Genomic DNA, 16,244 nt, shown 5'->3' with positions numbered 1-16,244 from the left:
GTTTTATGATAAAGTAATAAAAAATCGGAAGCGATTTCAAGATTGTAACGTTGCAACATGATTTCAAGATCTGTGAATTAATTGTCAAAATGCCTAGCTGCTTGTGTCAAATATCCAAAATCTATCTGTCAAAGTTGTAACAAAATTGCAAAATTGGCTTGACGGCTTTTGTGTAATTTCGGCGGAAAATGTTTTAAACTTTTCTACTGTTATTTACCCAGTCAACAAACTTATATTCACAGAAATTGGGAGCCCTAGTATACTACAATCATGGACGACCAAGCTTGTCCCCGGTGTAAAACCACAAAATACAGAAATCCTTCACTGAAGTTGATGGTAAACGTTTGTGGCCATGCTTTATGTGAAAGCTGCGTTGATTTACTGTTCCTAAAAGGTAATACTCGTATATCGTCCTACTAGATTAATTGTTTGGACTAAATAGTACGGATACAATTTTTGACAATTTTCTATCTCCCAGAGCAGTAGACAGGAAACTGCAATAAAACTATTGTTTTACTTGTAACAATTTTAATAAAGTCACTGTAAATGTACGATTTAAGAATTCAAAAGGCATGTGCTGCTGATAGGGACATATATTATTACAAATATGTCAATTTCTTATATTTACCTTATTTTTTCTAGGTTCTGGTTCCTGCCCAGATTGCAATGTACCACTCCGTCGCAGTAACTTCCGAGTCCAATTATTCGAAGACCCCATGGTAGAGAAAGAAATTGATATCAGAAAGCGAGTTCTTAAAGATTATAATAAGAAAGAAGAGGATTTTGCTTCATTACGGGAATACAATGATTATTTGGAGGAAATTGAGACAATTGTTTATAATTTAACTAATAACATAGATATTGTTGGCACTAATAAAAGGATAGAACAGTACAAAAAAGATAATAAGGAAATTATAATGAAGAATAAAGCTAAAATAGGTGAGTTTCTGTATCAAGTGCTTTAAAGCTTTTTAGGAAAAAAAACTGGGATATGGGCTCTTATAAAAATATCTTCTATATGTAATTTATTCAAATCATAATTTTTACCACCAAATAAAAACAAAATGAATGAATTTGACATTGTCTTAGGAGATTTTGTGAAGCCAGTGCAAAAACTTATTACTGTATTAATCTTTATAAATGAATAAATTGTTAATTACACTGCATTAATCAATCAATAATTGACTTAAATTCAAAGCTACATAATATTATATCTCAATATAAAGCTACATAATATTATATCTCAATATTACAGGCAGAGAAGAAGTTGAATTAGAAGAGATATTAGAAATAGAGAAGCAGATGGAAGAACTTCGCAGAGCAGAGATAAGCCGCTTAGAACAAGAAGCAAAAAAGCAGAAGATTAGAGAAAAAGAGGCTTTGATTGATGAGCTGATGTTTGCAGAGGGTGATGCCAAAGATATACTCAATACATTCGCACAGAATAAAGCTAATAAGCAGGAAGAGGTGTTGCCTGCTGTGCCAAAGGTATATATATTTTTTACTTGGTAATGTTTTTAGATTTGCTACTGAAGATCGAAAGGAGAAAAAGAGTTCTAAATCCCTGATGGAGGATAATTTAGTATTTAGTTAAATAGTAAAGTTTGAGAACATTGGCCTATTTATTTTCCTGTGGCTGTGTATTGGACTCTTTTTCAGGCAAAAGAACAAGAAGGCATCAATTGGGCATTGCTATTTGATTAATGCCTAGTTGAATACTTAAACCCATTATAGTAGAAAATTAGGTAGATTTTCTGCACTTTGCACGGAAATAAAAACAGCACTACACACTTCTCCATGTGACTTTTATGATTCATTTTGTCAATTACTGCTGCAGTTGTGAAAGTATAAGTAACGGTGCTAAATAAGTTGTAGCTTCCCACAGAAAATACAAATCAAAAACGCCTAAGACATGATCTATCCATTACAGGTAACTCAATTCTCAACTGGTGTGAAATTCACGCGAGTATCAACACAGCCAACGTTGCCGCTAATTGAAGAAGGCCCGCTATACAAGTATGAGCCCCCGGTTGTTCCTGACCGGTGCGGACCAGACCCACCTTCTATTGAGGATATTGTTGCTCTCGGATATCTGAAACATGTCAGGTTAGTTATACAGATTATTTGAACATCAGAAGTTATAGATATTTAAAGATAATTATACAAAGGAACTAAAAGTAGTAACATTTTCTTCTGTAACTTGATTCACAAAGTCCATCTATGTTATTTCCTAAAGTTATTAATTCTTTCAAATGTACCAAAATCCTGATAGGCATATCTTTTTTTTACATAATTTTACAGCCAATTATTTATCCGATGAATTGAAGACTGTTGTTTCCATTAACTATTATTCCCTATATTTTATTGATAATCTTGTATATCTTCTCTCAAAATTATTGATTGATGATTGAAAACAATTTTGTTATTTTTGCCCACAGAGCAGAGAACGAGACAGAGAAGGCAGGCGGCTACAAATCAACATTACCATGCTTACGTGCCCTCCAAGATGCTCTAACGGGCCTGTACCACGCGAGCTGACCAGACGCAGCCGCCGCCGATACTGTCATAGTATTAGATTGAGAGCGGTAGATGGCGCTAGTGAAGTGTTTCAATTGTGGACTCTGTGTAGTGAGGAATAAAGACGAATTTCGAATGTGTTGTCCTTGTGGTTTAGTAATTGCTGGTTTTAAGTGTGGTATAGTTTTCGGCAAACTTAATGGCAGTTCGCAACTAACTTCCCATCATTTTTACTCGTACGATGTTCCGAGCCGCTATAAAGATTGTCGAGAACTATAAGATCTGTATGTAATGTAAGGCATTGAAGTAGCTTAGCATGTGGTAGCTACTCAAATATTCTGTTAATGTGTTTTTGTTGTATTTTAAATGACAGAAATTATGCCCACATTGCTAAGCAACTACCTTTCTGAGTCTAATTAATATCAACTGATGAATAAGGTATTTTCGGGCACTACTAGTTTAACGCAGCTAAAGATATGTATTAAAAGTGCCAAAAATGATTTTTACGTGTGTAATGCCTAATGTCAATGTGTCTAATGTGTAATGTCTTGAAAAAAGGTTGGAATGGAAATATGGTTGGAATATAACTGATGAGTCTGGCATCGTAAGGACCATTTTAGTACCACGAAAACGTCTACACTAGCGCCACCGCTTTCAAGTGGGTAAATGCGGAGTTTGAATGAATGGTGAACAACGGCAATAACAAGACAGTATGGCGGAAAAAAGTATTGTAAATGGAGATTCCATCTTTGTGTAAATGTTTTTCATAATTTAATAATGTTAGAAAATAAGGTACGGATATTAGAAAGCTAGATAGTAATCGCTAAGATAGATTAAACGAAATACCTAAGTCACTTTTGCAAAAGTACTGGCAGTTTATAGTCTATCTCATTCTGTCTTTAGCATATTTCATATCGTCTATCCCTTTCTATCTTCACTAATGCTCCATAGGTTTTGTAAGGAGGTTGCCAATGTAAATAAATGTACATAAGTTGTTATGTAACGTTGTTAGCTAACTTAAGTACTTATTTAAATACATTGTCGCGTGGATTGTTGTTAATTGCTGTTGTTTTGTGATAATTAAAGTGAGTGAGAATTAGTTTTCGTGTACCTTATTTTAAATCCTTATGTTTTACACCTATTAATTAATTCAAAATTCTTTAACAGGAAATCGACACGTACATACATGAACATCATTGAGCTATATTCCTCGATGTTTTAATGATTTCTTCATTGAAAACAACGCCATCTACCGGAACAGCACGCACCGAATGTAGTCTGCAGTGCTTCTAATAGATGTCGCTACTAAGCAACCCCAAACTAATAGAAAAAAAAACAATTGCTTGGAGAATCATATACGGTTATGCAGCCTTAGATTACTAGTACATACATAATTTGTGTAGGTATAGCTTATGCATCAGAATAAAATCTAGGCTACTTTTGTCCGGCTGCGGGAAGTAGTGTCCTCGTAACTAGAGTGAAACCGTGGTCAGAAGCTGGTAAACCGATTTCGCCGTAACTATGTTACGGCTATGTTATGATACTTATTGGATTTCCTATCCTCTCTGGCATAGGCAGGGTAGGGTAGGTTTTTTATGATACCGCCAGGTGTAAAGAAGGCGGGAATTCTATGCTGGTTATCACAAAGCCTAACAATTTATATCTACATTTACGTTATAATGACCGTAATGATAGAAAGTATTTGGGCAGGGGTTCGGAACATTTTTTATTCTTATCTAACAAGCTTCTATTGAACCTCTTAACCCCATATGCTTTTTTATGGCTATCTGTTCAGCTATTTGATTGGGCAGCGAATATTTTACCACCGCTCCTTAAAATTGCTACATGATACATAATAAAAAACAATAGACCCATAGCATAGCACGGATTACTGAATAGTTACCTACATTACAACAAACAACTCGTTAGTTCTTTATTTCGAAAACCTTCAAAACTTTTTTATGGTCATGACTTTCGACCGATCAAGAACCGATCGAACTAAATCTAACGTAGGTACCCGAAGTTGGTAACCTCTGCACAAAGTTATGCCGTGTTTACAGTAAGGGCGAAGGAGTAAATATTGTCGCACCGATAAAGTGTAAAAGTGCCGCTCGCAGGCACTAAACTATGACAAATATAATGCACTTTGTGTTGTAAAGGCAAGTGTAGTTTGCTAGATAACTGATGCTTTTACTAAATATTTTATGATTTTAGAAGTGAAATATGATTTTCAATGGTGATTGATTGTCCTTTAGGAGGTACCTATTTTGAAGCGGAAGACAGATTGTTGGTTTTTTCTCAGACTTCTTAGTTCTAGGTATTAAGTACCTACCTAGGTTTACTTGTGAATATATTTACAACTAGCTTCTGCCCGCGACTTCGTACGCGGATCCTGTCCCTTATGCCAGCGACTACGGGGTCAGCAAAATCAAAGATATTTGAATCGTCTGATGTTGAATTTTAAGGGCCCGTTGATGGGAAAACGGAATACGCAAAATCATTCGAAACGTTCCACATATTTAACTTTTGTACGTCAACGATAAGAACTTAAGCGCAATAGGCGTGACCATAGGGATAAAAGTAGTGATTCTAATTAGTCCGCATTTTCTTAGTTCGACCTCTTTCTAGCCATGGTAATAGTTTCATTGTGAAGAAGATACCTGATCAATTAAAATCTAGCTGACTGCCCCCTCGCCCCCGCGTTACTGAGTAAGCTACCCTGTCACGAAGATAAATGGAAAATAATACAACACTCAAATAGCATTAAAACTCGAACATTCATTCTATAAAGTTTTGTAGTAAAAGGGTAAAATTGACGATGATATACCATCACCATTGAAAGTCTATCCTAAACTATTACCGCCTTCACCGCTTGGAGGTACTTCCAGCTTATTTATGATAGCTTCTGCCCGCGACTTCGTACGCGGATCCTGTCCCTTATGCCAGCGACTACGGGGTCAGCAAAATCAAAGATCTGTATCGTCTGATATTGAATTTTTAGGGCCCGTTGACTTGAAAACAACGGAATAGGTACGCATAGCCATTACAACAGAAACGTACCATAAATTTAATTTTTGTACTTCAACGGCAAAAGCACAGCAGACTACCTAAACGAAACGCTGAGAACTGAACAGCAATAGACGTGACCATAGGGATAAGAGTAGTGATTCTAATTAGTCCGCATTTAAGATGTGTGTGGCAAAAATATTACACGTATTATTATGTAAAAAACATTAAATGTTACTGAGATGACAAAGTCGTGATGACTTAGTGGAAGTCGTGGTGGTTTAGTGGGTAGAGAACCAATCTCTCAAGTATGAGCGTGCGTTTTTGATTCCAGATCTGGCAAATACCTGCTAATGCAACTTTTCTAAGTTCGTATTTTCTTTCTACGTATATTTTGGATACCAATGACCGTTATTTAGAGGGGATGTTAAACTGTAGGTTCCGGCTGTCATTGAACAGTCTTGGCAGTCGTTATGGGTAGTCAGAAGCCAGTAAGTCTGACCAGTTTTACCAAGGGGTGTTGGGTTGAGCGGGTAACCGGGTTGTGGAGGTCAGATGGGCAGTCGCTCCTTGTAAAACACGGGTACTCAGTTGCATCGTGACTGGAAGTCGACCCTAACATAATTGGGATAAAGGCTCTTGAGATAATAACGACAATAATAATGAGATATAAGCACCGCAGGACATCTGACGTCATCAGACGGAGAGTAGCGACCCGGGGCTATATATACTGAGTCCTCCAAGGAGAGTATACTGTCCCCAATCTCCGGCCGGTCGGAGTGAACCATGACGGTAGTAGGTCTCACGCCTCTGGCTTGGCTTGGCCGTCCAGAGTGGAGTCGCTGGAGCAGGGTTAGTAGCCCTGCTCGGAGGATAGGTGCCTCGTGGTAAGTGACCCACAGGGAGCGCGTAATCTGCGTTTAAAATCCGCCGAGGTATCCTCACACTTCAGTCGTTCATGATGTCCCTGTTGCCCTCTTGTTGCTATTCAGTTACTGATTCCCGGGGGTCTGAGTCTAAGTCTCCACCTGCCATTTTTTACATGTATCTAATACATTGTCATCGGCAGGTATCCATAGTTCGCGTAGTTTCCCCATTCCTAGTCCATTAGCATCTCAATCACAATAGCCCAAGTAGTTTTCATCCATAGGTAGCAACAGTTTAGCACTGAAACGGGGATAGTCCTTGAGTACATTTCTATAGTGTATAAAGGGATAATCGTCGGTTTTGTGTCACCATTTCATTAAAGTTGTCTCAAAAGGGCTTCAGCGTGTTGGCTTCGGCCCCACGTTTTCCTGCCGAAAATTCGGAACTCTGTAGTCCCGAGGTCTGGAAGAGACATACAAAATAATAATAACATATAACGCAACAAATTCGGAGTGGGGGCTCGTGACGCCACGTCTGGGTATGTAAAATTTGTACTAAGCAGTGACTTAACACAAAATTCAAGCGTGTTATATCTTCGTTATTATTTGTTTGTGAGAAGAAGAAAAGAAAAAATACGTGTCCATTATTTTAGGGTTATCTAAAAGACGGACTAATTACTTTTTTTAATTCACCATTCCTATTTCATAACATTCATTTCTATACATTTTAAGACAGTGTAGTATTGCTCTTGAAGTTCCACATCAGGTGTTTTACATCTTCAATTTTTATAAGTCAACAGAGAGTGCTTATCAGATTGAACAACTTTTGCTGAAACGTCATACCTCTATATGCTATAGTCTAGCTGGGACCCTGGAGTTCCACATCAGGTGTTTAGATCTTCAATTTGTATAAGGCAATAGAAAGTGCTTATCAAATTGAACAACTTTTGCTAAAACGTCATACCTGTATATGGTACAGAGAAGCTGGGCTCTTGGGGTTCTACATAAGGTGTTCCAGATCTTCAAATTTATTATCTCAGATGAAAATGCTCATCACATGAAACAATTTTTGCCATGGCACCATTTTTGTATCTCTTATAGTTTTGTTGGTCTGTTGGTGTTCTGCATCAGGTCTTCAAGTTTCGAAGATAAATTATAGCCTATATGTTGACCAGGCTTAATACTGATACAACAAAGAAAAAATCATTGAAATCCGTTCAGTAGTTCCGAAGATTAGCGTGTACAAACAAACAGACATACAGACATACAGACATACAGACATACAGACATACAGACAAAATTTTTTTTTTGGATTTGTGCTCCATTACTGTTTTTAAACCCCACCCAATTATTATTTTTTTAATATATTCAATGTACAGACACACTTTTTTTACAGATTTATTATATGTATAGAAGATCAGAAATTATTATGATTTAGGTACTCTGAGAGTAGAGATATAGGTAAGTATTTTACGAAGAGTGCTTTCTGTAAGGGAAAACCTATTTTTTTTAAATTAGGCAGATAACCAATAAACGTCAGTATTTTGAACTGCTCTATACTATTTGCTGAATCTGAAAACACTCGATCCTTAAAACTAGGAAAAACCAAATAATCTGCTTAAAATATATTATGAATACGCCCTTACCGGTACAAAACGTATGACTAGGCCTGTCTATTTGTATTGTCGATAATGTAGACGACATACTTGTCTCCTCACTAGTCCCGACAGTTTTGTTATACTACAAATGATTATGTTAAAACCACGTATTAAAGTGATTAAGATGAAGCTTATAAACCATTGACGGCATTTAGACACAAAACATAGGTACTTACAGATGAATTGAGATCATCCTTTTGGAAAGTCGGTTAAAATAAACAAAATTTGTATTAGGTATATTGCTTAATTTTTATAAAGTCATATGAAGCCAATCCTTAAAATAGGTAGGTATGTTTTGTTTAAATGTCTTTTTCAGTATTTCAGGCCTCTGCCAAGTCTAAACAGTAAATACAATAGGATTGTAGATCATAATGTGCTTTCTGAGACAAATTGTTAATCTGTTTCTTCCTTCTCAGAAGTCCTATTATCGAAATTATTTACTGAAAGCTTTTCTAATAACTTAAATCCTACTGAAAATAGATACATTTACAATTTAATTGTAGGAACCCAACAACCCTAAACCCACACAAAGTAAGTATAAAATCTTACCTCCCCACAGATTATTAATTAGACGCATAAAGTGTATGTTGTACAAACCGTACACAAAATCATAAGGCTATATACACACCGCTTGTAAACAGACTAGGTACGGTGCACACGGTAGATACAATTAGCTAGTGAAAACAGCCAGCACGCCGCGGGGCCAGTCTAATTGGCGCTGTGTAAACTTGTCCTGTTATCGGGGTGCCTCGAGCTCCTGTGGGATATGGTGTGTGTGGAACCGGCTTTATGACGGATTATGCGTTTGAAGTACGAATTTTTGTATTGAAATCTAGAATAGCATTTGAATTCCGAATGGCAGTGATATTTTTTTGGCATTCTCTGTTGCATCAAGTTTTTATTTACAATACTTAGTTACCTACATATTTTTTTATTCGAAGTTTCTACGATTGGTGTTTGGATATTATTTCGTGTTGTGTTTATAATAAGTTGTTTTATTCCTAAAAAAACAATTTGATTTATTGAGCAATAAAAGTTACAAATTTTTATAATCTATTTCTACAAAGTACACACTATACATATATACAAACTTAAGCTACTTATCTTTATACAAAACTAAAAATAAAATACTATATACAAAATATATATAAACATAAAATATAAAAGAGCATCGATCAGGCGTCGAAGTATTCCTCCGCATCACTGTCCTCCGGAAACGTGCCCAGAAGACTGGCTGCATTGCCACGTTGAATGGCAATGCTAATTCTTTGTCCGAAGAATAAGCCAGCCCTCTGGTCACGCGAAGCGTCGACAAGCCTTTTCGCGATGTCCTTATATAGTAACCGCGAACTCGGGCCCCATGGTCCGAGCGTTTCGACCCCAAACGGCTCAAAAGTATAGTTCCCAATAAGGTTACTATACTTGCGCCGCTTGGTGGTCTCTGCAGAAGCAGCAGCCGCACCAGCATGACCTGCCGTGCAGGGAAGATGCGATGGCGCCAGGGTGTCGACGCACGTTGCATCCCACACCAAGGGCCTACCCAACTTCCATGGCAACAACGTCATACCATCTGGCCTCTTTCCATCGTCACGTACCAGTCCATTAGGCTCTAACACGGCTGGCACGCCGGCGGTGGAAAGAGCACGACGGATAATGTCGTTAATGCTGGCATGCCGTGCAATACGACCAGCACTTCTGCAGCACGACAGACCATGGTGCCCGAGGCTGTCGACGGCTTCACCGCAATGGCAGCGATGCGGAGCAACACAGGAGCGCCTAACCGTAAGCATGTAGCGATGCGGAACGTTGTGTCATCCAGCATAGTGCCTATGCTAGATGACGGGATCGCCTGTAACCAGAGGCCCGACTCCCACTCTCCCACAGCCAACAAACGGGCACGCTCAGCAGCACTATTACACGTATTTAATAGATTATTCCATATAGTGCTACAGAGCGGCCCGTCCCATTGTCTCTGAGAGCAGCGGTTGCCGGGCAAATCCGTATTGGGAGTAGCCATTTTCCAGGCATCCAGCGCATCGGTCAAACACGGTACTTCAACATCAACCAGTGCAGAAGACGACAATATCTTTCTGGTTAATGTATCAGTACTGTGAACCGAGGAGAGGAATGCCGGTAAACAAACACTTGAAATTTTGCGGACGCCGAGACCTCCCATGCGTATTGGGAGTGCAGCTTGCTGCCAGGCTCGATCGTCCAAGGCCACATTGAGGATCGTGTCGACGGCGCGCGTTGTTCCACGCGCTCCTCAAAGAGATGTCAGCAACCCCAGCGGGGCCCAGCAGGGCCAAGGCCTGCCGGGGCTGCGGGTTGTTCGAAAGAGATACCGCGGCCCTGGTACATAAAAGGCCTATGACGGAACACGACGATTTTAGTCAGTAAGAGTCTGACACTCCCTCACCGCTGCTAACCCACAGCGGGAGGGGTCATTTGATGATTTTACGTCGCTAAAAAAAAAAAAAAAAGGGTGCTTCTCATAATTTGGTCAACTTTGTCCAAAACTTGTGGGTGCTTCCATATATGTGAGGAGCGAAGAATATAAGTAAATTTTGGTCCAAAACAACAGTACCGAATCAAAGTGAAGGCCGAATGTATACTGATTTTGTATAATCTCTCTGAAACATCATTAAAATTTTGAATTTTCTCGTTAATATAACTGGTGAAGGACTCATCGAGAATAGGTGATCCTAAGAGGCGAAGGGAACTTTTTTCTAGTACTGTCAAATTTGGAGCTATGGATTGAAATTTCGAAAAGACTTGTTGGTTGTTATCAGGGATGAAGATTTCACATTTTGATAAATTTAGTTGTAAGCCAATCGAGTCGAATTTTTGTATTAAAAATCTAAATTCGTCAGCTACAGTATCTGCGTCGCCTCCTAGGATCCCATCATCGAGGTACCACACATTAAATTTAGAATTTAGCTGTCGAATAATAGGGTTAATAGCCAAGCTGAAAATGGCAGGCCCCAGAGGATCACCTTGTTGACATCCGACGGCCGAATCTAGAACTTTGTCTTTATAGAGTAATTTAGTTGAATGTCTATAACACTGCCAAAGAAATTTATATAATTTTGAATTTAATTTTAACTTCCGTCAACAAGGTATCTCTATTTACGGAGTTAAAGGCGTTCCTAATGTCAACCTTAAGGATGACCTCGCCTTTCCCGCTATTTACATACGTGGAAAGGGCGTGTACCGCAGCCTCACAACCCCCCTTCGAGCCAAAACCTAGTTGTAAGGGCTGAAATTTGGCGGCCAGGGTTTCTTTGTAGTAGGCACAGCCAAACTTGGCTGCGATACGGCGGTATGTGCATCCCACGGCAATGGGACGGATGCCGCCATCTTTTTTACGCAGGGCACATAAATTGGCGCCATACAAAACGTCGATGACGGCTCCGTTCACATTGCCGGAGAGCATTAGGTTAATAAGGGCTGTCAGCTCCTTCAAAAGCGACTCACCAGCTTCCCCGGCGCTTGAGCACGTCAGATCCTTAAGGTGCTGCGGCGTCAAGCCGTCGAGGCCACCGGCAGAGCCGCTCCGGAAGGAGCCGACAGCAGCGCACAATTGGTTGGCTGTAATTGTTAGATTATCTGAGTCTGGGGCAGGAGGGTCGGGGAAGGAGAGGTCATCCGATGCTGCCGGGTGTAAGGGCGCGGGTTCGATTCCAGGTCAGGCAAGTACCAATGCAACTTTTCCTAAGTTTGTATGTACTTTCTAAGTATATCTTAGACACCAATGACTGTGTTTCGGATGGCACGTTAAACTGTAGGTCCCGGCTGTCATTGAACATCCTTGACAGTCGTTACGGGTAGTCAGAAGCCAGTAAGTCTGACACCAGTCTAACCAAGGGATATCGGGTTGTCCAGGTAACTGGGTTGAGGGGGTCAGATAGGCAGTCGCTCCTTGTAAAGCACTGGTACTCAGCTTAATCCAGTTAGACTGGAAGCCGACCCCAACATAGTTTGGGAAAAAGGCTCGGAGGATGATGATAATATATGGACTTCAATACCTGATACTTAAGTTCATGTCAGATTCCTTCTTATGGACTATAAAAGTGTCGCTCTACTAAACTACTCATACATTTTAAAGTACCCCTACAAAATATCCGTCTCCACTCTAGCGATCCCGCTCAAATCCGACCGCCCAACTAATATTGACTTCTTATTACGGCGGTCGCGCGGATATCGCACCGGTGCGCGGATAATGTCCGCCGGTGACCGCAGATAGGGACGTGCTACAATAACCTGCGGATTTTAGTGATGCGACCCAACTTTTGCTAGTTCCTGATAGCGTTTGTTCATTACGTCTAGGAAGGATAAAGACGGGGGACAAAGGAGTTTTCTATGTATCCCACCTCCTTGCATAGATTAAGGTTTTTCACAAAAGATTGTACGGTTAAGTTTAACTTAGATTATGCTGAAAGTTCAGGTATGGGCGATATTTTCTATGTTCTTATGTGAGATTTTTTAAAGAAAGTTTCTCCAATTTCAAGTTAAAAATCTAAGTTGGCACTTAGGTATAATAAAAATAGTTGGTTGATGCCAAAGTATCACCACTAAGGTTAAGTTACCTAGAGCCAATTCTTGGTAACTTTTGCAGCTAAATTCAAAGAAAAAATCACATTTTTAAGACTTTCTTGACACTTGCACCTATTCAGGTTCACACACTTCATAAAAAAATATAATTATCGATAACATTCCATCCTTATTTAAATAGTGTCAAAATTCGAATTACGAACAAGAGTTTATATGGCGCGCAAAAGCCTTTACCTACGTCGTAATTACACGCATAATTATTTGCGGCCAGCACGGTGGCGTACCGGCGCCCTTCTCAAATAACTCAACAAGTTAATCCTATGGTAAGCCTCTCTATCTATTGACTATATCATTAATCACTATATTACCAATGTTTGTAATGTATTACTGAATGTAATATCGTTTTGTGGGAACCAAATCAATTTATTTGACAGTTCAGCATTGTTTTTTTAATCTGCTTTAAAACATTTAATTGTGGGGCATGTGAGAATGACTCGTTCAACTAATCAAGTCAAGTCATTTTATAATAAAATACATAATTTTGTAGAAGAACATCGTATCTGTATAAATATCTAACAAAATAATTTTGAAAATGAACCCTAAAGTACCTATGTAAGTGTACCTACGAATAATAACAATATTCTAACCTGTTGCGCGTTACTGGATAATTAGCAAAGTACCTTATTATCCAGTGATAATACAACTGGCCTAAAACTACCGTAAGAATTTTATTGTTACGATTCAATTAACTCAGTTCCATGACTTTAAATTTGGGACTTTAAAGCTCTACCTGATGAATTGAGTAACTCAGGACCTGTTCAGCGCCCTGCTTGTGACTACTAGATAAGGTTGACGATCAAAATATAAAATTGTTCACTTATTTATTTTATTTCGCAACAAAAGAAAGGTAATACCTGATACTTACCTATTTTATGTAGTTACTGAAATATCTCATTTCTCAATCTTCATAATATAATCTATACTTTTCTACAGTACCCAATCCATCGACATGCAACCTCTTGTGTGGTATCTCAATTTAAGCCTCGAATTAGCGCTGGCCACTTTCATTCTATTGTGCGGAAACTCAATGTGCTTTGTTCTCATTTCAAATGCAACCCGATGCAAGATGGCGGCCGTCGAAACGTCATCGGAGCAACATGGCCGGCTGAGCGGTTATTGTTTGAACGTGAACGTTATAATAGGTATTGAGGGGTAGCGTTGTTGAATGATTGTAGTTATTGGTCGGATACGCCTATTTTGGTTTACCATGTTCAATTGTGTTCTTAGTTTTGTTAGAATTTGAACTCCTTCTTTTTCCATCAGTCACAGTGACTTGCGAAGGGTAAGATTGTTTCTTGGGTGGCGGGATTCTTTTTAAGAAGAGGCTATTAACCTAAGTTATGTGTATTGATTACTGTTAACATTGTTCTATGCAAAAAGCCATAAATAAGCAATACAGATTTCTTCACTAAGTATATTTTCCGTTACCTTAATTTGCTTGCATACAGAATCCTACGTAGTATTACATATACTTACCTATTCATTAGATAAACTTTAATAGGTGCAAAAGACAACTGAAGTTAATAATCATATTCTTCTTGCCGGATATAGTATTACTTAAACACTAATATTACGTTATTAGGTATATAGGTAAGTAATTCATTACCAAAGACCCATGATTGTCGAGAGAAAACCAAAACGTGATAAGACTACATTATAATTTAGTAAACAAACTTCATTCAATCAGAGCACACTTTTGTTTAGTCTATGGTATAATCTCAATATAAACAATATGCTCTTGACGTTAGAATCACAATTTGATTGTTGAATAACTACAAAGTTTTGTTTGAGTGATGGGGTGTTGAAATATTGGATATATCGACACTTGCTTCTGTGATTTTAACCCCGATATTTAGATTTTTTCGGGACGACCACAGTGTTTTTGAGTCTCACACGAATTGATTTTAGTTTTTTAGATCATGGCATCCTGAGGTAACTATAATGCCTATGACGAAAATAATAAGGCAAAATATTTTTAAAATCCACTCTGTAGAATGCTTCCAAACTCATACCTGCACTTCACCTACTTTATAATATTTCACAGTCACAAATAAAAAGTAAAAAAAAAAACTCAATATGCTTTATAACGAAGAAGCGAAGAAGGAATAATGACGTCACTTACGTCAATTCAAAAAAGTTAAGTACTCACTACTAATAAGGTCGTACCAATCATCGCGAAGAAAAAAATAGAAAAGCTAAAAATTCCGCAAACGAGATTCACTACGACTTTTATTATCGTCGTAAATTACTATAGTTTTATAGAGATAAACATATTAATTGGCAGTAAAAACGTACAATATACACTTTAAAGTTTACCCGTGTGTTTTATAAAGACGGATGGGTCTGGTTTGAGCTAGTGATTGATAGGAAAACACTGCGATGATTGAGCGCTGATACAAGCCAGTATTTTGATAAATAAATAGACCGGTAGTGTTGGGAAAGACGAGTTTACTTTTTATCGATAGTTGTTTCGGTAGTAGCAAATTATTTAGCGTTTATGGAGTGAGAATATACTAATTAATGAATTGATTTCCTTGCTTCGGTAAAAAGTAGGTTCGTCTTTTTTATGAATATGACGTGTTAAATACAGAGATTGTTTGTGAATGAAATTCAAAAACAATGGCATTTTCGTTCCCGAAGGATAAATTCAAATGTGAATTAATTTCACACACGAATCAAATAACTTGTTGTAATAAAATATCGATAAACTTTATTATTATATTATGCATAAAGTTATTTATAAGTAGGAGTCGAATGCAGTAAATGTTAGATATCTTTATGTGTAAGTTGTATTTAGAAATGTTGCAATTTGAAATTTAATACCACCAATGAAGGGAGAGCATACTCCAGCAAATAAGAAAACTGAAAACATACTTACTAATGCTTATCTTCATTCCTTAATTTCACACAATTTAATTGACGTTATTTACTTATTTCAATAGCCGATCATCTTTCTCAAGAAACATCGACAAGTTTGCACTTAAACTATCGAAATCACCCCACCACTATCAAAAAAATCAGTACAGTGTAAGCAACGGCCGCTTACCTGAAAGCATGTTTTTATTCGGGCCATACTTACGCCAGGCAGTCGTAAAACTGCTCCTATTACTTACCATTTACCATCCGAACTTCGGATGGAGTCATATGTTGATGAGAATCTATTTTGAATAAGTTCTGAGTCAGTTGCTGAAGATTGGATTATTTTGAGAAGAATTTTAACGCCGTTGTCTGGATATCTTCTATGCACCGATCTATGCGTTTCAGTTTGAAAAATAGATTCTAGCTACGTAACTATAAGTGCGCTGGACGCAGACCGACTTCAACTAGTCCTTTTGGAAATCCATGATTCAAACGATGACGATGATCCAAAATATAACAAACCTCATCGTAAGTATCGAGCCCAGTTCCATATCACACTTTGCGTCGGCAGATAGATACCTAAATCTATGAATCAACCAGCATAATATACAAAGGATGTTCATGCAAGATCTCATTGTCCAAAGAGAACTCTATCGGCCCTAATCAAACCATGTCAGTAGTGCAAGCTTTTCTTGTAAAGAGCAATGGGCTTACCATCACTTTC

The 16,244-nt window shown here is 38.2% G+C and overlaps 1 protein-coding gene across 1 annotated transcript; it reads left to right on the top strand.

Moving 5' to 3' along the window:
- Window positions 1–127: 127 nt before the first annotated feature.
- Window positions 128–3,616, top strand: LOC110381013 (CDK-activating kinase assembly factor MAT1). Its single transcript, XM_049849954.2, has 5 exons — window positions 128–394; window positions 643–939; window positions 1,256–1,488; window positions 1,931–2,106; window positions 2,439–3,616. Exons 1-5 carry the CDS (start codon window positions 271–273, stop codon window positions 2,536–2,538), a joined length of 930 nt encoding a protein of 309 aa, XP_049705911.2. The 5' UTR covers window positions 128–270; the 3' UTR covers window positions 2,539–3,616.
- The last annotated feature ends 12,628 nt before the right edge of the window (window positions 3,617–16,244 follow it).

This window comes from Helicoverpa armigera, chromosome 24 (assembly GCF_030705265.1).
Source record: "Helicoverpa armigera isolate CAAS_96S chromosome 24, ASM3070526v1, whole genome shotgun sequence".
In the NCBI taxonomy this organism is placed as follows: Eukaryota; Metazoa; Arthropoda; class Insecta; order Lepidoptera; family Noctuidae; genus Helicoverpa; species Helicoverpa armigera.
The sequence above is the reverse complement of the archived record's forward strand: the minus strand, read 5'-3'. Positions and strand labels throughout refer to the sequence as shown.